This window comes from Aegilops tauschii, chromosome 2 (genome assembly GCF_002575655.3).
Source record: "Aegilops tauschii subsp. strangulata cultivar AL8/78 chromosome 2, Aet v6.0, whole genome shotgun sequence".
NCBI classification, from domain to species: Eukaryota; Viridiplantae; Streptophyta; class Magnoliopsida; order Poales; family Poaceae; genus Aegilops; species Aegilops tauschii.
The window spans coordinates 652,096,937-652,119,644 of record NC_053036.3 but is presented as its reverse complement, the minus strand read 5'-3'; the positions used below and the strand labels follow the sequence as shown (position 1 = coordinate 652,119,644).

Here is a 22,708-nt window from a genome sequence, read left to right as displayed (position 1 = left end):
CATTGACAGCTTATTTTGATTGTTCAAACAATGTGCGGAACATGGTAGACAGAACCTACTACACCGATGGCTCTGAGTTAACTTATAAGGAGAAAACTCATCTGGTCGGATTTTGTACTGATATTGAGAATTACAATATCTACAATCAAACTCCTCATCATTATGGTCCTCCATACGTGCCACTAGTGCACGTGTTGAACTACGGTAACTACTATGGAGATACCCTGGTAAGATTTCTTACTATTACGACATCCGTGCATATTTTGCATAGTTCTAAAACTAGTGCATTATCATTGCTAACTATGAAGTTATTACTATGTTTTTTAACAGATAATCCCAGAGGATTGTGTGCCTCATTTGATGTATCAGAATGGTAGGCTTGATGTTTTGAATATACAACCAGGTCATCCTACGAATCTCAACTGTCCATACCGGATTTCTAAAAGAAGTGGAGACATGCAAATCAAAGAATGGAAAAAATGTATGGACAGTCGCAAGGAGCTTCTTGGAAGCAAAAGGAAGCGAGGCGCAAGAATTGGAGAAAGGATGATCTCCATTCTCCATAATGGAGAGTCAGGGTCTATATTGTTTTATGCTATTTTACCTTAAAGAGGGTATTTCGGTCCTACCTAATATGTGCTTCAGACCAAGAATATCCGTCCCTGCATATTATTGAGTTCCCCCCTCCAAGCGTTCCTTTTCCAGTCAGTCTCCCCTCATACCGCGATTTAGGGAGACCTATCTTCTTAAGGCCAGGAATGAAGTCAACACAAAACCCAATGACATCCTCTGTTTGATGGCCCATGGAGATGCTTCCTTCTGGCCTAGCCCGGTTACGGACATATTTCTTTAGGACTCCCATGAACCTCTCAAAGGGGAACATATTGTGTAGAAATACGGGCCCCAGAATGACAATCTCGTCGACTAGATGAACTAGGACGTGCGTCATGATATTGAAGAAGGATGGTGGGAACACCAGCTCGAAAATGACAAGACATTGCGCCACATCACTCCTTAGCCTTGGTATGATTTCTGGATCGATCACCTTCTGAGAGATTGCATTGAGGAATGCACATAGCTTCACAATGGCTAATCGGACATTTTCCGGTAGAAGCCCCCTCAATGCAACCGGAAGCAGTTGCGCCATAATCACGTGGCAGTCATGAGACTTTAGGTTCTGGAACTTTTTCTCTCGCATATTTATTATTCCCTTTATATTCGACGAGAAGCCAGTCGGGACCTTCATACTGAGCAGGCATTCAAAGAAGATTTCTTTCTCTTCTTTCGTAAGAGCGTAGCTGGCAGGACCTTCATACTGCTTCGGAGGCATGCCGTCTTTTTCGTGCAAATGTTGCAGGTCCTCCCGTGCCTCAGGTGTATCTTCTGTCTTCCCATACACGCCCAAGAAGCCTAGCAGGTTCACGCAAAGGTTCTTCGTCACGTGCATCACGTCGATTGAAGAGCGGACCTCTAGCTCTTTCCAGTAGGGTAGGTCCCAAAATATAGATTTCTTCTTCCACATGGGCGCGTGTCCCTCAGCGTCATTCGGAACAGCTAGTCCGCCGGGACCCTTTCCAAAGATTACGTGTAAATCATTGACCATAGCAAGTACGTGATCACCGGTACGCATGGCGGGCTTCTTCCGGTGATCTGCCTCGCCTTTGAAATGCTTGCCTTTCTTTCGACATTGATGGTTGGTCGGAAGAAATCGACGATGGCCCAGGTACACATTTTTCCTGCTTTTGTCCAGGTATATACTTTCAGTGTCATCTAAACAGTGCGTGCATGCGTGGTATCCCTTGTTTGTCTGTCTTGAAAGGTTACTGAGAGCGGGCCAATCGTTGATGGTTACAAACAGCAACGCGTGCAGGTTAAATTCCTCCTGTTTGTGCTCATCCCACGTACGTACACCGTTTCCATTCCACAGCTGTAAAAGTTCTTCAACTAATGGCCTTAGGTACACATCAATGTCGTTGCCGGGTTGCTTAGGGCCTTGGATGAGAACTGGCATCATAATGAACTTCCGCTTCATGCACATCCAAGGAGCAAGGTTATACATACATAGTCACGGGCCAGGTGCTGTGATTGCTGCTCTGCTCCCCGAAAGGATTAATGCCATCCGCGCTTAAACCAAACCATACGTTCCTTGGGTCAGCTGCAAACTCAGCCCAGTACTTTCTCTCGATTTTTCTCCACTGCGAGCCATCAGCGGGTGCTCTCAACTTCCCGTCTTTCTTACGGTCCTCACTGTGCCATCGCATCAACTTGGCATGCTCTTCGTTTCTGAACAGACGTTTCAACCGGGGTATTATAGGAGCATACCACATCACCTTCGCAGGAACCCTCTTCCTGGGGGGCTCGCCGTCAACATCACCAGGGTCATCTCGTCTGATCTTATACCGCAATGCACCGCATACCGGGCATGCGTTCAGATCCTTGTACGCACCGCGGTAGAGGATGCAATCATTAGGGCATGCATGTATCTTCTGCACCTCCAATCCTAGAGGGCATACGACCTTCTTTGCTGCGTATGTACTGTCGGGCAATTCGTTATCCTTTGGAAGCTTCTTCTTCAATATTTTCAATAGCTTCTCAAATCCTTTGTCAGGCACAGCATTCTCTGCCTTCCACTGCAGCAATTCCAGTACGGTACCGAGCTTTGTGTTGCCATCTTCGCAATTGGGGTACAACCCTTTTTTGTGATCCTCTAACATGCGATCGAACTTCAGCTTCTACTTTTGACTTTCGCATTGCGTCCTTGCATCGACAATGACTCGGCGGAGATCATCATCATCGGGCACTGGTTCCTATTGATCTTCAGCAGCTTCCCCCCTTGCAGCATCATTGGGCACATCGTCTGGTTCCTCTTGATCTTCAGCAGCTTCCCCCGTTGCAGCATCACCGTATTCAGGGGGCACATAGTTGTCATCGTCCTCTTCTTCTTCGCCGTCTTCCATCATAACCCCCATTTCTCCGTGCCTCGTCCAAACATTATAGTGTGGCATGAAACCCTTGTAAAGCAGGTGGGCGTGAAGGATTTTCCGGTCAGAGTAAGACTTCGTATTCCCACATGTAGGGCATGGACAACACATAAAACCATTCTGCTTGTTTGCCTCAGCCACTTCGAGAAAATCATGCACGCCCTTAATGTACTCGGAGGTGTGTCTGTCACCGTACATCCATTGCCGGTTCATCTGCGTGCATTATATATAATTAAGTGTGTCAAAAACCATTACAGAACATCATGAATAGATAATTAAGTGACCAAATTAATAGAAGTTCATCATCACATTAGAACCAAAGTACATACATAGTTCTCATCTAACAACATATATATAGCTCTCCAGAGCATCTAATTAATTAAACCATACATTGAAACTATGTAAAACATTTCAATGCGAAAACAAATGCGATCATAATCGCAACCAAGGTAACAATTGATCCAACGGCATAATGATACCAAGCCTCGGTATGAATGACATATTTTCTAATCTTTCTAATCTTCAAGCGCATTGCATCCATCTTGATCTTGTGATCATCGACGACATCCGCAACATGCAACTCCAATATCATCTTCTCCTCCTCAATTTTTTTTATTTTTTCCTTCAAGTAATTGTTTTCTTCTTCAACTAAATTTAACCTCTCGACAATAGGGTCGGTTAGAATTTCCGGTTCAACCACCTCCTAGATAAATAAAAGCTATGTCACGCTGGTCGGTATATTTGTCATAAACAATAAATGAATCAAATAGTTATAAAAAGATAATATATACCACATCCGAATCATAGACAGGACGAGGGCCGATGGGGGCGGATACCAAAACCATCACACTATGTAATAAGAAGGAATAAAATAGTAAGAAAATTAGACAAGTATCTATCTAAAGTAAGAATTTTTTTCTTTCAAAAAGAAGATAAGAACAAGAGGCTCACCACGGTGGTGCCGGCGACGAGATCGGCGCGGGCGGTCGACGGCGGTGATGACGGGAATGGGACGTGACGGGCCGCTAAACCTAGACAAATCTCGAGGAAAATGGAGCTTTGAGGTCGAGCTTCGAGAGGACAAAGCTTAACTAGTGTGGCTCGGGCATTTCATCGAACACCTCATGTACATAGGAGGTGAGCTAGAGCACCACAAAGCCCTCCCCTCGCCGGCCAGAGAAAAACAGAGCACTGGAGTGCTCTGCTCGCGGGCGAGGGGTATATATAGGCACCTCATTGGTCCCGGTTCGTGGCATGAACCGGTACTAAATCCGGGCCTTCTATCCCGGTTCATGCCAAGAACTGGGACAAATGGTTGTGGGCCAGGAGCGAGGACCATTAGTCCCGGTTCGTGGCTCGAACCGGGACAAATGGTTCCATACGAACCGGGACCAATGCCCACGAGGCCCCGGCCGGCCCCCTGGGCTCACGAACCAGGACGAATGCCCCCATGGGTCTCGGTTCGTGACTGAACCGGGGCTAATGTGAAAACTGCCCTGTGACCTACGCCCTGTTTTCTACTAGTGTAAACCGGTGTGAGCGCCCTTCGGTTGGCGAGGTGGGACTAAACTCTGACCGCAACTAGGACCAACCCTTAGTCCCAGTTTGTGGTATGAACCGGGACTAAAGGGTGAGCCTCTGGTCCCGGTTCAAGCCACCAACCGGGACCAATGGTGGTGGGCCAGGAGCGAGGCCCATTGGTCCCCGTTTGTCCCACCAACCGGGACCAAAGGGGCCGGACGAACCGGGACCAATGCCCCCACGAGGCCCGGCAGGCCCCTGGCCGCACGAACCGGGACAAATGCTCACATTAGTCCCGGTTCGTGACTGAATCGGGACTAATGTGAATATTGCCCTGTGACCAAAGCCCAGTTTTCTACTAGTGGGATCCTCTCATGGATATTGATTGTATCTTGAATTTGTGTAAGCATTGGTTCTCACTCGCTCTTTGTTCTTTGCAAAATCTCTCTTGATAATACGGCTTCCACATAACTCAATCATAAACACAAAAGATATCCGACCACTTTTACTTCATTTCTATCGGACTAAAAACAGGTTCATGCACCCATGAATATTGTTGCCCCCCCCCCCCCCCCCCAGTTACTTCTTACGAACATAAAAACCCACAGGGTGGGTGGGGGGGAGGGGGCGCAAAACATGTCGTTTCATAATGTTGTAAGTCATATATGTAATGTGTAATCACTCGAATATGTGTGTTGTGTGTAGGTGATATGGCCACAAAGGGCGGTTAGTTCTGCCTAATTTCCAACTGAATCTGGGGTAGTTTGTGGCAAAGCAGGCATGGCTAGCAATCTATTCGAGCCGGTCAAACACCATGAAATCATTATAGAGAGATACATACCTTCGGGGGTGGTTGTAAGCACGCCCCTGGTGGTTCTTGCCATGTCGTTGGGCATGTATTACTATTGGGTCTATCTCTCTTTTTCCTTTAGTTGACTTTGTGGACTACTCAAACTATTTCTTTTGCTTAATAAAGATGGTTGTGTGCATAGTGATGATGTTGAGGTCGAGGCACTCCACATTTTTGAAATAAAAATCAATTACTATCGGGTAAACCGCTAGCAGTTCAAGTGTAACGCGTGGGATGAAAAATAGTCCACGTGCGATAGTTTCATCTCTTACGATTGCTTTAGGAAAATCCGCATCGGTGAGCCACATCATTTATCTGGAAGTCACCGTCATGCACCACCTATCACATGCGGTTTTCCAGCGCACCGATGTGAATCGAGTGATTATTGGCATATGTCATTATTTGGTGCTCAAGTGGTCAGATGACGCGTCAAAGATGACGTTGTGGTAGTAAGGTGGATTAACTAGCTTTAGCATTGTGTTAATTATACAAGGGCAGTAGTGATGCCACCTCCATGAAGTTAAGCACAATGGTACATGGCCTTAGTTTGGCTCTGCCAGAAGCATCCTACTATTTCCTTTTGGTAAAGCCTGGTTTAATAGTAGTACAAAACATCCTTCCAGCCAATGCTTTCTGCAAAACACGCTAGACTAAATGAAGTCAAGCATAATTCTGCTGTAATTAAGTTCCTTTGCACCTAACGTTGTGCCTAACTCTAGGGGACAAGGCAAGTGACACCGTCCTATAATAATATATAATTCATTATGTATATATATCATGTCCCTATAACCAGGCCTGCGTAAGTAAGGTATAATCCCGTGATAATGCAGCAAAAAGGAATATGGACGAGAAAGAAAGCCGGTTCCTGTTATGTCTTCCCCTACATATACTTCACTTGGTTGCAGGATGTCGTCATCGTGGGTGGTGGATGTCGACTGCCCTGAGCCGCAGGCGAACATGGAGGGATGGGTGATGGACATGGAGAAGCAGCTGGAGGACGCGGAGCCGCCGGCAAAGGTGCTGAGATGGCCGAAGCACGGCATCTTCCGCGTCCCGCTGCGCTTCAAGATGAAGACGGTTGATGGCATGTATTTTCTTTACGGGAAAATGTAATGGCACCGCGAGCAGCGTATTCAAGCTGCAGACAGTGTCTCTCGGCCCATTTCACCACGATGACAAGGACCTGAAACCGATGGAGGAGCAAGCTGACCCTTGGAGAAGGTGGCCGACGAGCTGGAGGATGCCTACATGGACCTGAGCTCAAGTTCCTCGAAAGGGAAGATGCCCCGGAAGGGACCGGCTTGGGACTCCACCCTCTTGACATCTATCGGACGAGCCGACTCAAGGGCACAAGTCAGATCAAGAGTAACAGAAAGGTTCTTCACAGAGGCATGCCGACGACACCGACATCAAAGGACGTCAGCGTCGTTCGCCCGGAGAGTGTGGTGCCCCGATCCGCCTGGAAGCTGTCGGAGGCAGGAATCCAGTTCCTGCCTAGCAAGACGAGCTGCCTCGACGACATAGAGCTCTACATGCCCAAGGTCGAGATGGACGACTCCACCACCTACAGGATCCACAACATGATGGCGTTCGAGGCGATGCACGTCGGCACTGGCAATGACGTGACGGCATACGTGTTGTTCGTCAAGGACCTCATCAACTCTGCCGACGACGTGCAACTACTGGAGAGGAAGGGGATCCTGGAGCACGACCTCGCTGACGACGACAATGCTGTGGTGAGGCTCTTCAACAGCCTCACCAGAGACGTCTCCAAGAATTGGAAGAGTCAGCCGTGCCAGGTGAGTCAGGGCGTGGATCACCATTACCGCAACAACCATTTGCGTGTGTTTCTCTACGGGGCGTGGTCAAACCTGAGGAACAAGTACTTCAAGAGCCTGTGGACACTCCTCGCCCTTGTCACCGCAATCCTGCTCGTCGTTGGAGATATCCTATGATCCTAACGAGAAGGGCAAGCCCAAAATGAATTAACCTGATAATTTTTTTTTTGCAAGGAATAAAAAGTGGAAGAGAAGTTGAAGAATTGTGCACAACTCAAGAAAATATCTCTCTCTCCCTCTTTCTCTCCCATCGTGTGTTTGAAATGCCAAATAATGTATATTTATGTGTGTGTTTTCTTTTTTTTTTTGAAAAGAATCGAGCAATGCACACAATCATTTGTTTAATCAAACATAGTGTAAAAATCGAGTACCATCTCAAGTATGTGAACAAAAGTGAAAAAGTATAAAAGCCGCCATAACCGATAAAAATAGGACACAATACCTAAAAACACCAATGCATCGTGATGATGTAAAGGTTGGGGGCACTCCTCTTTTCAAACAAAGAAACGTATTGCTATCTGGTGGACCACTAGTACGGTTCATGTATAATGCATTGGTTAAAAAATGGATCCACGTGTGATAGTTTCATATCTAACGAGTGCTTGAACAGAAACATCTTGCACCACAAAAAAATTCCGACTTTTTTGAACTTATTTTATTTCAAATTGGGGTACTGTTCACCGGGCTCAACTGAGCCCGGGCTCTGCCTTGAATTATCAATAAACAAAAGCTTGTTCACAAAATGCTCAAGTACTATATAGCCGGAACATTAGCTTTTCCACATCGAAACATGGGAGGCACTGAACATGCAACTTCCATCACATAAAAAGGCTCAAGTGGTCAAGCAGACTTAGTGGAAGATTGATGTAACAGAGAGCAACACAGGTTAACTGAGACCAGCAGCATGGAACTCGAGTAATCCCACTAAGCATGCTAGTGTTTCAGACTAGCTAAGCATGCTACTGTTTCATATTAGCTACTGGTTCAAACAATGCTGCTTGCAAAATCAAAGACCATAAGTTAAAAAATTAGCCATTGGTTCAGACTTATGTTGCTTTATCGATACATCAGACTTACTAAATATATAACTTAAGCTCTTACACCTTTTCTCCATTAGACCACCCTGCTTGGACCTGCACATTAAAAATGTTGCGTAACCAAGTTATCAGACCAAAGTGGGAAACTAGTATCATATATCTGGGGAAAAAAGACCAAGCCTAAGCTAAGCTCACAAATCAAGGTAAAAGCCTAAGCCACTGCCACTCCTCACACCTTCAATAACCATCAAGTACATGATCATGCTTGTCCATGACAAGGCGAGACCAAGCAACAACTATCTCCAATGTAGAGCGGTCAACTGAGCATCTACAACTATTTGTCTGACACTGCTGGATAGGAAATTCGACATGATATTTTCGAACAATATTGAGTCCGGACTTTGAGTATGCTCCTGTGACGACTCGGAGTGTGCCCTGCAATCCCACTGCCACAACATTTCTTGACAAAGAAAGATACCCATCTGATGCTGCACGCATCTTTTTAGCACGACAGTCAAGCAAGACGACTTCTGCGGCGCATCCCTCCGTTGCATCAGCAGGAGAAAACAAGCAAGAAACGTTACATCCATACTTAAAAGGCCACTCCCCTTCAACCACACGAACACCTACTATTGTGGCCTGGATTGCTGGAGCAACTCGCCCAAGTCTTATCTTTGCTGTACAACAGGAGTTGCGGATCTGCATGGTGTCACACCGCTTGATAGAGCGGTAACTTTGGTTGGCAGTGAACGATGCTGTATGTTCAAACTGTGCTCCATACTTCAATTTCAGGTCAATTTGAAACAAAACAGGTTCGCCAGCCACAATTGCACGAGACGGGCCAATCAAGTGCAAGAAAGGGTCCTGCAAGCATCATGTTCATCAACGTCAGTCACACACATCAGGCAAAATAACAGTTTTTGAACTAGACATAGTCTAACAGAGATTATATGGCCATAATTTGGCCAGAAACTGAAAGAAATAGTTCCCAAACAGATCCTACTAATCTCTACCACTATAATACACCGGTTATGAATTTGGATTTACAACCGGCACCTACTGCTTCCACACCCAAAGAAAACAGCAGGTCAATATTCAGATTTTACAACCTTTGCATATCTCCAACCTCTGTCGATCACACAGCAACCCAATCAGGCGGCCAATGTCAGCCGGATTCGCTCAGCCTTTGCCGCATTGCTTGTGCGATATACAAAAATAAACATAACATGACAGGGAAGAAACATATATTCAACCATGATCTGGCCGTTTCACAAGGCAAGTAGTTCTTCTACCTAGCAGACTAACATCTAGCCAGTCAACTAGCAGTTTCAGAAATCCAAAACCACAGAACCAGTCTAAAACTGAACATAATCTACTTTTGCAAAGTCAAATATGTTGCTGCCATATGAGGGTCGAGTGTTCCAGATCCAACCGACCATGCAGTACCATTAACCTACATGCAAATTCAGAGTCTGCAATTCAAGAAACATGTTCCAGAAAACCATATTCCCAGGACTAAACTGAAAACAGACCCAAGGCTATATATACAAATTGCGATGAAACAACTGGCTTCAGATCACACACTGCCTCGAGATAGCAACATCAAACCAAAGCATCCATCCATCCACCACAACTCAGTTACAATACGAGTAAAAAAGAAGGTTATGCTTTACATTATCACCAACATCCGCGCAAGCCAGAAATCAAAACTAGTAAACTAGTTCAATACCCCAACTATCAAGAGTGGAATAACTTAACAGCAGTGACATGAAAAATACTAGTTGTATGTCTAAAAAGAAACTAGTATAGCAACACAGCCAGGCTCCAAATGTAGTATAGCAACACGCACGACCAGGCTCTATGTGTAAGAAAATGAGAAATTCTAGTTGTACATCGACAAAAAGGCAGCATTCTAGTTATCCACTCCATTTAAAGTAAAAGCAATTACGTGTTCTTGAAACTCAACCATCAGTGAGTTAATAGTAGAAGAAATCACCTCAAAATTAATCTTTGACAGCAAAGAGAGGACATTCAGTCATGTGTACACTTTTAGGGCAAATAGAAGGTACAGAATGAACTAAATAATGAATGCCTAGCTAATTCGAACCAGTGATCATGTAGAGGAACTAACCATGCACAAGACAGTTCATTTTGCTTTGTAAAAAATCTATCTTGTTGTCTGCCACAACAACACAGCTTAATAAAAGTCAAGCTCTCTACCAAAGCTTGACTTACTTGCAGTGCATGTGCCCTGCCACCATCCAGAAACAGCCTCAGCACGTGGGAGACTACTTTAATTGTTTGACTATTTTCTTGCTGATTTGCTCTATGCTCGCTAAATATGGCAGAAAATTTTCAACATACATACTGCCTGGCCTGCATAACTTGCCTAAAGCTGATACCGACTAGTTTGAACCTTAAACGAATCTGGTTACACAAAACAATCCCAACTTATGTAGGTAACCAAAAACAACTCAGTTTAAACTATAAACATTACGCAACAATTATAACTTAATCCTTTGCCACACAACCAATGCTCTTCATATAATACTTTGTAACAATTAGACAAGATAGACATTATACAAACCTCTTTCTTAATTCTTTGGCAGTTTGCACTTGACCGGCGGAAGAGAATGTTGAGGTTGTGGTCAAAATCGTCCCGTGCAGCGACCACGCCGTAGACATCAAGTGGCCAACTCAGATTCCGGTTAAGATTAACGAGCCTGACTGAATAGATCTGCAAGGCAGGGCCTGCCACGGACGAGAATGGGAAGATTCCAGGCGTGCAAGCCGTGAATTGCATAGGACTCAATGTCGCTGCAGCACAAAATCAAGAGATTGAGGACTGTTAGAAATTGAGCTACTGCTAAAGTTGGCAGATTGAAATCTATGCATTTATAAGAAGAGCTGTATTTTGCGGTGACATAGAAGAAGGGCATTGCATTTCATTGACCGAGGCACAATTAATTAGAGAGAGGGAAAACTAAGATAGCTATATAGCAGTATTTTTGGCTTACTTATGTCGTCAAAGGCACCATGTTTTCTCGTCGAGCATCCCCACGTAGCATCCCAGCCTGCACGGTCCAAATGATCTCCATGACCCTTGGCAGCAGCAGATTTGTGCCTTTTGATAAGCTCCGAGATGCCCACAAGTGCATTGGATATGAGACGCAGCTTCTGAATCTTGTGCGAAGATATGGGGATTCTGAATTTTTGTAGAATGGACGCGAAAGAGTTGAAGCGATAGAGCAACTGCTGCGTCTCGACGAGCAGGAAATCCATTACATCCTCAGTCTCACAACCGAGGTAAGGCAAATTCACCTTCTTCTTGAGTAGAGTGTCATCGAGGGACAGGTTAGACATGATGATGTGCTCTTGATCAGCCTTGTTTCCATTTCCAGCCAACCCATTGCCCCGGGACGTGACCTCTGTCCTCAGGAACGAGATCTCCCTCCTAAGCACCTCAAGGTGGCTAGAAAGAGCAACAACCAAGCCATTGGCCATCAGACCCATCTCCTTGCCACCAGTGTCTCTCTCCGTCCCCTTGCTGAGTCCCCACTCCATACTTATGAGGGGAGAATCTCTGCCCATCTCATTGCCGGAATCGGAATCGGGATCCCTCTCAATCTCCATCCCCGACTGCCTCATGATCGTGAGGAGTGCTTGCTCCTTGGTCCAGAGTATCTCCTGCTGAGTCAAGAGTATCCTTTGCGTCGCCGGGTCCTTGGTGGACTGGCACCTCTTGTTGAGTTGGGACCGAACCTTCCTGAGTCTCTGGTGCTCCTTGCTGAGTTTGTGCTCCTTGCTGAGTTTGCCCTCCATCTCCTGCTCTTTGCCGGACTCGATCTCGGTCCCCTTGCTGGAATTCCTCTCCATCTCCTTCCTGAGTCTCCACTCCATCCTTATGAGGGATGGGTGCACCCCCGAACTGCCCATCTCATCACCAGAACCGGAACCGGAATCGGAATCGGAATCGATATCGGAACCGGAAGCCCTCTGAACGTCCATCCCGGACTCGCTCATCATGGTGAGGAGTGTGTCCTCCTCCCTCCAGAGTATATCCAGCTGATCCAAGAATATCCTCTGCGTCGCCGGGTCCGTGGAGGATTCACAAGTCTTGGTGAGTTGGTCCCGAAGCTTCCTGATACTCTCCTGCTCTTTCCTGAGCTCCCCATCCATCTCCGTCCGCTTGTTGATTCCCAATTGGGGCTCCATACCTACGAGGGACCCTGAAGCTCTGCCCATCTCATCGCCAGAATCGGAATCGGGATACCTATGAATCTCCGTCCGGGACTTGCCCATCATCCTGAGGATATTTCGCTCCTCCGACAAGAAATGCTGCTGGGTATGCAAGAGTGCCCTATGCCTGGCCGGGTACTTGCCTTTCTTGAGCAGCCTCGTGACATCGTGCCGAGCCTTCATGAGAATCTCGAGTTTCTTCTCATACTCCGTCCCCTTGCTGGACTCCATCTCCGTCCCCTTGCTGGACTCCATCTCCGTCTCCTTCCTGAGTTCCCCCTCCATCTCTCTCCGCCTCCGGCCGTGGATCCCAGCCCCCTCCATCTCTCTCCGCCTCCGGCCGTGGATCCCAGCTGGTTTGGGTTCTGGTTGGGGTGGGGGGTGTTGAGAAGAGAAGAGAAGAGAAGAGATGGCTTCGCCGCCGCCACTCGCCTGGTCTCCTAGGGTTTCAACTTTCGAGCACCCCCGGGACCGGGCCGAGCCGGGGGGGTCTCACGCTCAGCACCGGCCCACTGGATTTTGCCCAACACAATCAAGCGGAAGGATTCCACAAACACACGGTCATCACTTTCTTTTTCACATTTAAGCCAAGAATTTCTCAGCATGCCAATCAATCAATCACACGTATCAAGACAGGGTTTTCTTTTTTTCAACAAGAGTGCAAAAGTGTTGCTGATAATAAACTTCAAAATTTACATTAGCCTGTTATATGAAACACAGCTGCAACAAGCATATCTTTCCTCAATTCCGAAATGCACCTCTCCTATGTACACTACTCCTCAAAGAAGCAGGACCTTGCCGCGTGGCATCACCTGTGTGGATACAAAACAAGGAAAACCTAAGACGAGTAGCACTCTCCACAACATCACATTAATTCTACAGCAACCCAAACGACAAGCTCGGATATATACTGCAATAAATAATACAAGACACCGACAAAGCTCCACCCATCAGTATTCCCGCCCGGAGCCCTCCCTCCACAAGATCAAATACAGCCTTCCGTCCATCTCCAGTGCATACGAGATTTCGTTGCCGTCCTAACCATCATCAAATTAGCCCCCTCCCTGTCCCTGGGCAGAGACAACAAGATTAATCAATGTGACAACATTCCTCAATCTCTAAAAATTACCGATAGGAAAATGACCTGCACAGGAACACATTGCACTGCATTTTATAGCAAAATCACTGACAGCTCCATGCAGCTAAACCTCCAGAAACCTAAACAATTCTGTCTCTCTCAGTGCACAGGCAAGTCAAACAAACTAGCCGCTGCTACAGATTTTTCACTTAGCAAATCACTTTTCTTTTCTTTGCATCAATCATACAATGCTTTTACATCAATTCCGAACAAACTACTCCCTCCGTCCCATAATGTAGTGTAGTGTCAAAAAACGTCCTATATTATGGGACGGAGGGAGTAGTTCAGTTCTACTCTCCCTCCATTCCATTATTACTCGTCGCTGATATGGAACGGAGGGAGTACATAATTTGCAGCAGAAACCCAATAGACGAGTCAAAGTGAATTGCTTTCACACATACCAGCAGCATAAATTCATAACACTCCCTTCCGATAGCTTCATTCTCAGCAATGGTAACGTATGCCAGAAAGTGTCCAAGATGCATACCTGTCTCTTCGGATATTTACATCCCATTCACTGCATTACAAGGAAATTGGGGTTCTGGGGATTTTGGGGTTTCATCACTTTCGGTCTGGGGGGAGGAGGAGGTGAGTCGGCAGGTGGCCACTCCCTCTTCTGCTCAGCGCGGTTCCCCCTCAGAAGATGACGCAGCTTATCGGGCCTGGCGTGCCGGGAGGAGCCATAGGCCGGGCGGTTTCGGGTTGCTCTTTTTGTGCTGAGGAAGGGGATGCGGGGCAGGTGGCTCCCGTGTCCTCTTCTTCGTTGGGAGGAGGTCCGGGTCAGGAGGCCTCGGATACCTCTTCTCCCGTTGCGTCTTCCTTTCGGTTGGTGCCGGCTTTGCCTTCGGGAGTGGGCTCGGGGCAGGTGGCCTCGGAGCTTTCTCCTATGGTGGTGGTTTCTCCAGTGCGGGGTAGGGAGCTAGGGCGGGCGGCCCTTGTTCTGCCTCCACCATCCTCGTTGACGGCCCCGTCTTGTGGGGCGCGCCAGGCGTCCCGTCCTCCTACTGGCGAGGCTGTGGGGGAGCCCCTGCAGGTCGCTCGGACTGCGGGTTGGGGTGAGGCAGGAGGCCGTACCCCAACCGCGATCTCTCGGGAGGAGGTCATTGCGTTTGGTGGGATCCAGGATCCGATGTCTGAGGGGCGCCGGGTGAGTGACTGTCTCCAGGCACATCCGGATGTGGACGACATTCAGCAACGGTGCGCCATGAGGGCGGCCAAGCTTCATGATGTAGAGGTCACTACTGGTATGTCGGTCAATACTTCTAATTCCATTTTGCATTTTTCAAATGATGAGATTGTTGATAATGCAATTAGGAGTTTCTCTAGGTAGTAATGACATTGAAATTTCTAATTCTATTAATGATCTACTTGACCTAGAGGCTGAGCGGGCCTTAGAGATGATTCGCAATATTGCGGCTGTTAAACCCATGTGTGATTCGGAGGTTGATGCGCTCGGGGTCAGGGTGCTCGACAATTTTTGTGCGGATCTTTTGCCTCCTAGTTCTGAGGCGGATGTAGAGGATGATTCTACTGAGATAGTTTTGGCACGCCCTTCTGACACTGGTTGTGAGGACCAGTTGCAGAGTCAAGCTATCCCAAAGTGCAAGTGGAAACGGAAGGTATACCCGTTGTCCGCAGTGCGTAGGAGTGCTAGGATTCGTTCGGCAAAAAAATTCCATGATGAACTATGAAAGGAATCTTTTGGAATAGCAGAGGTCTAAGGGACTTGGCTAAAAGAAGGTTTCTTGCTGAGGCGTCTGTCGAGCATCATTTAGATTTTATCGCTCTATTGGAGACGGGTAGAGATAATTTTGCGCCTCAATTTCTAAATTCTTTGTCGGGGGGTATAGAATTTGATTGGCATTGCTTGCCGCCGAGAGGGAGATCGGGTGGAATCTTACTCGGCGTTAGGTGCGAAACGCTTGAGGTTCGCAGTGTGGTTATGGGTGACTTTGCAGTCAAGTTCCGGGTGCGGTCGAAGGAAGATGGGTTTAACTGGGCTCTGGTTGCGGTTTATGGGGCTGCGCAGCCCGAGCTTAAGCCCGATTTCTTGGCTGATCTCGTTCGGATGTGTGGTTCCGAGCAGTTGCCTTTCCTGGTGGGGGGTGATTTCAATATTATTAGAAGGCGTGAGGATAAGAACAATGATAACTTTGACGACAGATGGTCGTTCATGTTCAATACTATCATTGAAAGTTTGAACCTGAGAGAAATTGAGCTCTCGGGCAGAAAATTCACCTGGGCTAATGCGCTGCCAAATCCGACGTATGAGAAGTTGGATCGTGTGTTGGCGAGCGTCGATTGGGAACAGAAGTTTCCTCTAGTAACAGTACAGGCCCTGTCCCGTGGTATCTCTGACCACACGCTGCTTTTTGTGGACTCTGGTGAGCCCTCCCACTTGGGGAACAAGAACGTGTTCTCCTTTGAGATGGCTTGGTTTGAACGTGAAGGCTTCCTTGATCTCGTGGCTAGAGAGTGGGCTAAGGATTCAGGAGGAAAGACTGCGCTTCAGCGCTGGCAGAATAAGATCAGGCACTTGAGGAGTTTCCTGCGTGGATGGGCTAAGCATCTTAGCGGGATTTATAAGGTTGAAAAGGAAAGGCTTCTGTCCCTTATTCAGTCCCTGGATGTAAAAGCAGAAACCACGATACTGCCGGCCGCGGAGCTTCATGCCAAGCTTGACGCAGAATTGAGGCTGAAAGAACTTCTTAGGGAAGAAGAGTTGAAGTGGGCGTTGCGGGCCAAGGTCCGGCGAGTAGTCCAGGGGGACGCGAACACTGAATTCTTTCACATGATTGCTAATGGTAAGCATCGAAAGAAGAGGATCTTTCAGCTTGAGCAAGATGAGGGTACAATTGTAGGACAGGAAAACCTAAAATTGTACATAACTGAGTTCTATAAGCAGTTGTTTGGCCCTCCAGAAAATAACTGTGTGTCTCTGGATGAGTCCAGGGTTGAGGATGTTCCTCAGCTCACAGCTGTGGAGAATGATTTTTTGACGGCTCCTTTTTCCGAGAAAGAGGTATTTGAGGCCGTTTCGCAAATGGAAAATAACAAAGCGCCGGGCCCAGATGGATTTCCAGCGGAGTTCTATAAGAAATGCTGGTATATCATTAAAGGGGATTTGTTGCCTTTGTTCAATGATCTGTTTGCTGGACAGCTTCATCTTTTTCAGCTAAATTTTGGAACGATCACCCTTCTTCCTAAGAAAACAGAGGCTGTGAGAATTGAGCAATTCAGGCCAATCTGTCTTCTTAATGTTAGTTTCAAAATTTTCACCAAGGTCGGGACCAATAGGCTCTCACAGATCACGCATGCTGTTGTGCAGCCTACCCAAACTGCCTTCATGCCGGACAGGAACATCCTTGAGGGGGTTGTGGTCCTTCATGAAACGCTCCATGAAATCCATACGAAAAAGCTGGATGGAGTTGTTTTCAAAGTGGTTCGAAAAAGCGTATGACAAAGTCAAATGGCCATTCCTTCAACAGGCTTTACGCATGAAGGGTTTTGATGAGGCTTGGCGACGCCAGGTAGAATCCTTTACGCAAAAAGATAGTGTTGGAATTAAAGTAAATGATGATATAGGGCATTATTTCCAGACACACAAAGGCCTGAGGCAAGGAGATCCAATGTCCCCTATTTTGTTCAACATTGTGGTCGATATGTTGGCAATTCTCATAGGCAGGGCAAAGGACGCCGGTCAGGTAGGTGGCTTGGTGCCTAACCTAGTTGATGGGGGTGTGTCCATTTTGCAGTACGCTGATGATACAATCATCTTTATGGAGCATGACTTGGCAAAAGCGAGAAACATGAAGCCGGTGTTGTGTTTATTTGAACAATTGTCCGGTTTAAAGATTAACTTTCATAAAAGCGAGTTGTTCTGCTTTGGTAGAGCCAAGGAGGAACAAGAGGCTTATAGGCAATTGTTTGGTTGTGAATTAGGGGCTTTACCTTTTACTTACCTAGGTATACCCATTCATCATCGTAAGCTCACGAACAGAGAGTGGAAATGTATCGAAGATCGGTTCGAAAAGAAACTTAGTTGCTGGAAGGGCAAACTCATGTCTTATGGAGGCCGGTTAATTCTTATTAATTCGGTGCTCACAAGTATGCCGATGTTCCTCCTATCTTTCTTTGAGGTTCCAGTTGGGGTTAGGAAAAGGCTGGACTTCTATCGATCAAGATTTTTTGGCAGAGTGATGATCTTAAGAGAAAGTATAGACTCGCCAAGTGGGATATTATTTGTCGTCCTAAGGATCAGGGGGGGTTGGGTATCGAGAATCTTGAGGTCAAGAACAGATGCCTGCTTAGTAAGTGGCTATATAAGCTATCAGTTGAGACTGATGCGACTTGGGCATAGATTCTTCGTAACAAGTATCTGCAATCCAAAACTTTGTCACAGGTGACAGTGAGACCAACCGATTCGCCATTTTGGAAGGGGCTTATGAGAGTTAAGGCAACCTTCTTTAATAGAACAAAGTTAATTGTCGGAGATGGCAACGATACTCGCTTCTGGGAGGACACTTGGCTTGGTGATACACTTTTGGCATTACAGTACCCAACTCTGTATCGTATTGTACATCGCCTTGATGCGCTAGTGGCAATGATTATGCAGGCCACTCCCCTTAATATCCAGTTTAGGAGGGTGCTTGTTGGTAATAGATGGGAAGCTTGGCTTCATCTGGTGCGTAGACTGATGGAGGTTCAGCTACATCATCAGCCCGATCAGTTGTGTTGGAAACTTACTAGGTCTGGACAATTTACCGTTAAGTCGATGTACATCGATGTTATTAACTCGAGTGTCATTCCTAGCTCCAAACATGTTTGAAAAGTCAAAGTTCCTTTGAAAATTAAAGTGTTTATGTGGTTTGTCCATAAACAGGTCATTCTAACAAAGGACAACTTGGTTAAGCGCAATTGGACAGGATCTACTAGGTGTAGTTTCTGTGATCGGGATGAAACCATCAAGCATCTCTTCTTTGAGTGCCCGTTGGCAAGAATTTTGTGGCGCTCCGTGCAAATTGCCTTTAACATTACTCCTCCGAGTTCGGTCGGGTCGTTATTTGGAACGTGGCTGGATGGGATAGAGTCCGTTACAGCTAGACACATTCGTGTAGGAGTTTGTGCGTTGTTATGGGCAATTTGGAACTGCAGAAATGATTTGGCTTTTAACAGAATAACTACTATTCATTTTTTGCAGGTTGTATTCCGTGGTACGGCGTTGATCCGTATGTGGTCCCTACTCACTCCGACGGAGGCCAGGGAGCGTTTGGTTACTGGATCTGTCCGGTGGGAGATGGTAGCGCGGGATATCTTCAACCGGTTTGGATGGCGGTCATGTAATAGGATAGGCAATTAGTTTTCCTATCTTTATTTCTGCCAGCCGGTTGTGGCTTTATGGCCTTTTTCTGTTTTCGCATCGAGGTCTATGTGAACTCGACTTTATTTTGTTTTACGACTCTACGATATTGTTGAACCAATTTTATTTGTCTAAGTGGCCGTATGCATCATTCTGATGCAGAGGCCGGGGAGTCCCCCTTTTCCAAAAAAAAGCTAGTTTTTCTTTTTCTTTTGAGAGAAGCTAGCTAGCTAGCTAGCTAGATTAAACATTATGTTTTTTCGGGGGGATTAAACATTTTTTTAGGAAATTAATAAAACATTATGTATGATTGCTCGATCGGTTCCAAACAGCAAACATTATGTATGATTTTTAAACAGTGGGCCGGTTCCTGTTGTCTCTGCCTCACTTTTCTTTATTCTTTAGTTTCTGTTTTAAATTTTTGCCACTGTTTAAAAAATCAAAACTGAAGTCAAACTAAGTCCAAATTCCTTTGAATAATTTTATGCGACTTCTGTGGACCCTTCCGACGTTGCATAAAATATTTCACGGATTCTGAATTCATTTTCAATTAATTATGGATATAAACACAATTCAAATACAATGCTAATTTAAATTCAATGCCAAAAAATGATTGTTTTAAATGTTGAAAATTTTCGTTTTGACTAATAACCCTTTTCGTTTTGACAAATTTCATTGAATATGAATTTTTTTAGTTTTATCCCTTTATTTGAATTTTGAGGACTTGAATGTCCTTCATTCAATTTTAACTGAATTTTGAACATGATGCACGGATGACTCTAATGCAAATATTTGTTCTAGGTACGTGACACGGAAACCTTGAGTGATGAAAAAAGGCCGGAATATATAATGATAATAGGAATATATAATAAGAAAACTCGCATATTTATCGGCCGATTAAGAGTCGTTCTATAAAAAGCTTTCCAGTGGGCCGGTGGTAGTGGCTGAGTGTGAGACCCCGGGCCCGGCCGGGGGTATGTAAAACTGCCGCTACCACCCACCAGCCGTCTCTCTCTGGCTCTGCTCGAAAGTTGAAACCAACCCTAGGAAATCCCCCAAACATGAGACCAGGCGAGCGGCGGCGGCGGCGGCGGCGGCGGTGAAGCCAGGGATTCCAGCAAGAGATGGAGGGGGATTCCGGCAAGAAGACGGAGAGCGAGTCCGGGAAGGGGACGGAGATGGAGGGGGGACTCGGGAAGGAGACGGAGACGGAGAGCGAGTCCGGGAAGGGGACGAAGAAGAGATTCTGGCGATGAGATGGACAGATATTCGGGGTCCCTCATAAGTATGGAGCCCCAATTAGGAATCAGCAAGGGGACGGGGAGGGATTCCAGCAAGGAGCCGGCGAGAGACGTCGGCGGCATGGAGATTGGTCACGACGACTCGGTTGTTGCTCTTTCTAGCCACCTTGAGATGCTTAGGAGGGAGATCTCGTTTCTGATGAGAGAGGTCACGTCCAGGGGGTTGTTGCCTGCTGGAAAGAAGAAGGTTTCTCAAGAGCAGATCTCCAGCTTGTCCGTCCAGTTCAAGGAGATGCGCACGCAACAACTCAAGGAGGTGAATTTGCCTTACCTAGGTTGCAATACTGGGGAGGAGGTAATGGATTTTCTCTTGGTCGAGACGCAGCAGCTGCTCTTCCGCTTCACCTCTCTCGCATCCACTCTAAAAACATTCAGAGTCCCCATCTCACCGGACAAGGTTGAAAAGCTGCGCCGCATATCCACTGCGCTTGTGGGCATATCGGAGCTTATAAAGAGCCACAAATCTGCTGCTCAAATGGACGTTGAAGATTGTTTGGACCGTGACGGCTGGGAGGCTACGTGGGGCAGCCGGACCGGAAGAAACGGTGGATTTGATGACATAAGTAAGCAATATTGTTTTCTACTCTCTTTAGTTGAGCCCGGTTAATAAATGCAACTCCGTCTTTGTATATCACTGCAAAAAAAATTTGTTATTTTATACGCATAGATTTGTATCTGCTAAATTTAGTAGCATAATTTCTAACAGTCCGCAATCATTTTACTTTGTGCTGCAGCAACATTGAGTTCTATGCATTTCACGGCCTCCACGCCCGAAAACTTCCGGTTCCCTTCCGTAGCTGGCCCTGCCTTGCAAGTATACTCGATCAAACTGGTTGATCTCAATCCTAATCTGAGCTGGCCTCTTGATGTCTACGGCGTGGTCGCCGCACGGGACGATCTTGACCACAACCGCAACATTCTCTTCTGCCGTTCAGGGGAAAACTGCCAAAGAATTAAGCAAGAGGTATGTATAATGTCTATCTTCTCGTCTATTTTTTGACTAGTCTGTTTGTTCAAGTGTACGGTAGCCAGTGTTCAAGAAAGCACACTATAAACACAAAGCAGAAGCTGCTTGTTGTAAATCTAAATTCAAAACTTTGTATTATAGCAGCAAAGATTACTAGGATCTGTTTGGGAACTCTTCCCTTCATATTTTGGCCAAATTATGGCCATGTGCTTTCTCTGTTAGGCTATGATCTATTTGGGAACTTTTCCTTCATATTCTGGCCAAATTATGGCAATGTGCTTTCTCTGTTAGGCTATGATCTGTTTGAGAACTCTTTCCTTCATATTATTGCCAGATTATGGCCATGTGATGTCTCTGCTAGGCTATGTCTAGTTAAACTGAACTGCATTTTAGTTGTTATTTTGCTTGATGTGTCACTGAGAATGATGAAAATTATGCTTGACAATGATGAAAATTATGCGTGCAGGACCCTTTTTTGCACTTGACTGGCCCATCTCGTGCAATTGTGGCTGACGAGCCTGTTTTCTTTCAAATTGAATTAAAATTGAAATATGGAGCACAGTTCAAAGATACAGCATTGTTCATTGCCTATCAAAGGTACCGCCCCATGAAGAAGTATGACATCATGCTGATCAATAGCCGCTGTTGTACAGCAGAGATAAGTCTTGAGCGATTTGCTCCATCAATCCAGGCCACAATTGTTGGTGTTCGTGTGGTTGAAGGGGAGTCTTTTAACTATGGATGCAAAGTTTCTTGCTTCTTTTTTCGTGTTGAAGCAATGTTGGGAAGCGCCGTGGAAGTTGTTTTGCTTGACTGCAGTGGTGAAAGGATGCATGCTGGATTAGATGGGTATCTTAGTTTGTCAAGAAATGTGATGTCAGTGGGATTGCAGGGCACACTCCGAGTTGTCATAGGAGCATACTCAAAGTCCAAACCCAGTATCTCTCGAATAAATCACGTTGACTTTCCTGTCCAGCAGTGTCAAACAACTATGCTTAAGTGTCATGTTGGCGGCTCCGAAGTGGAGATAGTTGTCGCTTGGTCTCGTCTTGTCATGGACAATCATGATCTTGTACTCGACGGCTATTGAAGGTGTGTGGAGTGGCCGTGACTCAGTCTTTTACCTCGATTTGTGAGCTTAGCTTAGACTTGTTTAATAGAGTGTGCCATTTTTTTGAAATGCGTGACGTTTTTCAAATGATATGAACATTTGTTTTGAATAGATGAACATTTTATAATTTGTGTGGAAAATACACTGAGTTAATATTTTTCAAATGCGCAATGAACGTTTGTGTAAATTAATTTTTGAAATTATATAATATTTTGGAAAATAGTATGAAAATGTAAACAAGTATGAAAAATAAAATAAAATTAAGAAATTCCATATGAAACTATAAGAAAAGAAATTAAACTAATGAACCTAGCATTATTGGGCTGGCCCACCATACGCCCAGCTTGACGCATGGTGGCTGTCGGT

At 45.9% G+C, this 22,708-nt stretch overlaps 3 protein-coding genes across 4 annotated transcripts; 2 read left to right on the top strand and 1 right to left on the bottom strand.

Moving 5' to 3' along the window:
• The first annotated feature begins 6,258 nt into the window (after window positions 1-6,258).
• LOC109747521 (UPF0481 protein At3g47200-like) lies at window positions 6,259-7,385 on the top strand. The gene is made up of 2 exons (XM_073507611.1): window positions 6,259-6,461; window positions 6,554-7,385. Exons 1-2 carry the CDS (start codon window positions 6,259-6,261, stop codon window positions 7,305-7,307), a joined length of 957 nt encoding a protein of 318 aa, XP_073363712.1. The 3' UTR covers window positions 7,308-7,385.
• An 803-nt stretch (window positions 7,386-8,188) lies between these two features.
• Window positions 8,189-12,919, bottom strand: LOC109747520 (uncharacterized). 2 transcript variants are annotated; one of them, XM_040400250.3, is made up of 4 exons: window positions 11,245-12,887; window positions 10,815-11,044; window positions 8,463-9,091; window positions 8,189-8,323 (listed from the first exon to the last, which is right to left on the bottom strand). In XM_040400250.3, exons 1-3 carry the CDS (start codon window positions 12,788-12,790, stop codon window positions 8,465-8,467), a joined length of 2,403 nt encoding a protein of 800 aa, XP_040256184.1. In that variant the 5' UTR covers window positions 12,791-12,887; the 3' UTR covers window positions 8,189-8,323; window positions 8,463-8,464. The 2 variants fall into 2 exon arrangements, with proteins under 2 accessions (XP_040256184.1, XP_020162154.1); XM_020306565.3 differs by having other exon boundaries at window positions 8,189-9,091; window positions 11,245-12,919.
• Window positions 12,920-19,979: 7,060 nt separating this feature from the next.
• LOC109747519 (uncharacterized) lies at window positions 19,980-22,482 on the top strand. Its single transcript, XM_020306564.4, has 3 exons — window positions 19,980-20,827; window positions 20,999-21,228; window positions 21,698-22,482. The coding sequence occupies exons 1-3, from the start codon at window positions 20,221-20,223 to the stop codon at window positions 22,319-22,321; spliced, it is 1,461 nt and encodes a 486-aa protein (XP_020162153.3). The 5' UTR covers window positions 19,980-20,220; the 3' UTR covers window positions 22,322-22,482.
• Window positions 22,483-22,708: the final 226 nt, after the last annotated feature.

Coding starts and splice junctions, on each gene's coding strand:
- LOC109747521 (XM_073507611.1), top strand. CDS start 6,259: ATGTCGTCATCGTGGGTGGTGGATGTCGACTGCCCTGAGCCGCAGGCG. Junction 6,462..6,553: donor TATTTTCTTTACGGGAAAAT/GTAATGGCACCG, acceptor CCGATGGAGGAG/CAAGCTGACCCTTGGAGAAG.
- LOC109747520 (XM_020306565.3), bottom strand. CDS start 12,790: ATGGAGGGGGCTGGGATCCACGGCCGGAGGCGGAGAGAGATGGAGGGG. Junction 11,045..11,244: donor TGGTGCCTTTGACGACATAA/GTAAGCCAAAAA, acceptor TTTGTGCTGCAG/CGACATTGAGTCCTATGCAA. Junction 9,092..10,814: donor GCCAAAGAATTAAGAAAGAG/GTTTGTATAATG, acceptor TGATGCTTGCAG/GACCCTTTCTTGCACTTGAT.
- LOC109747519 (XM_020306564.4), top strand. CDS start 20,221: ATGGACAGATATTCGGGGTCCCTCATAAGTATGGAGCCCCAATTAGGA. Junction 20,828..20,998: donor CGGTGGATTTGATGACATAA/GTAAGCAATATT, acceptor TTTGTGCTGCAG/CAACATTGAGTTCTATGCAT. Junction 21,229..21,697: donor GCCAAAGAATTAAGCAAGAG/GTATGTATAATG, acceptor TTATGCGTGCAG/GACCCTTTTTTGCACTTGAC.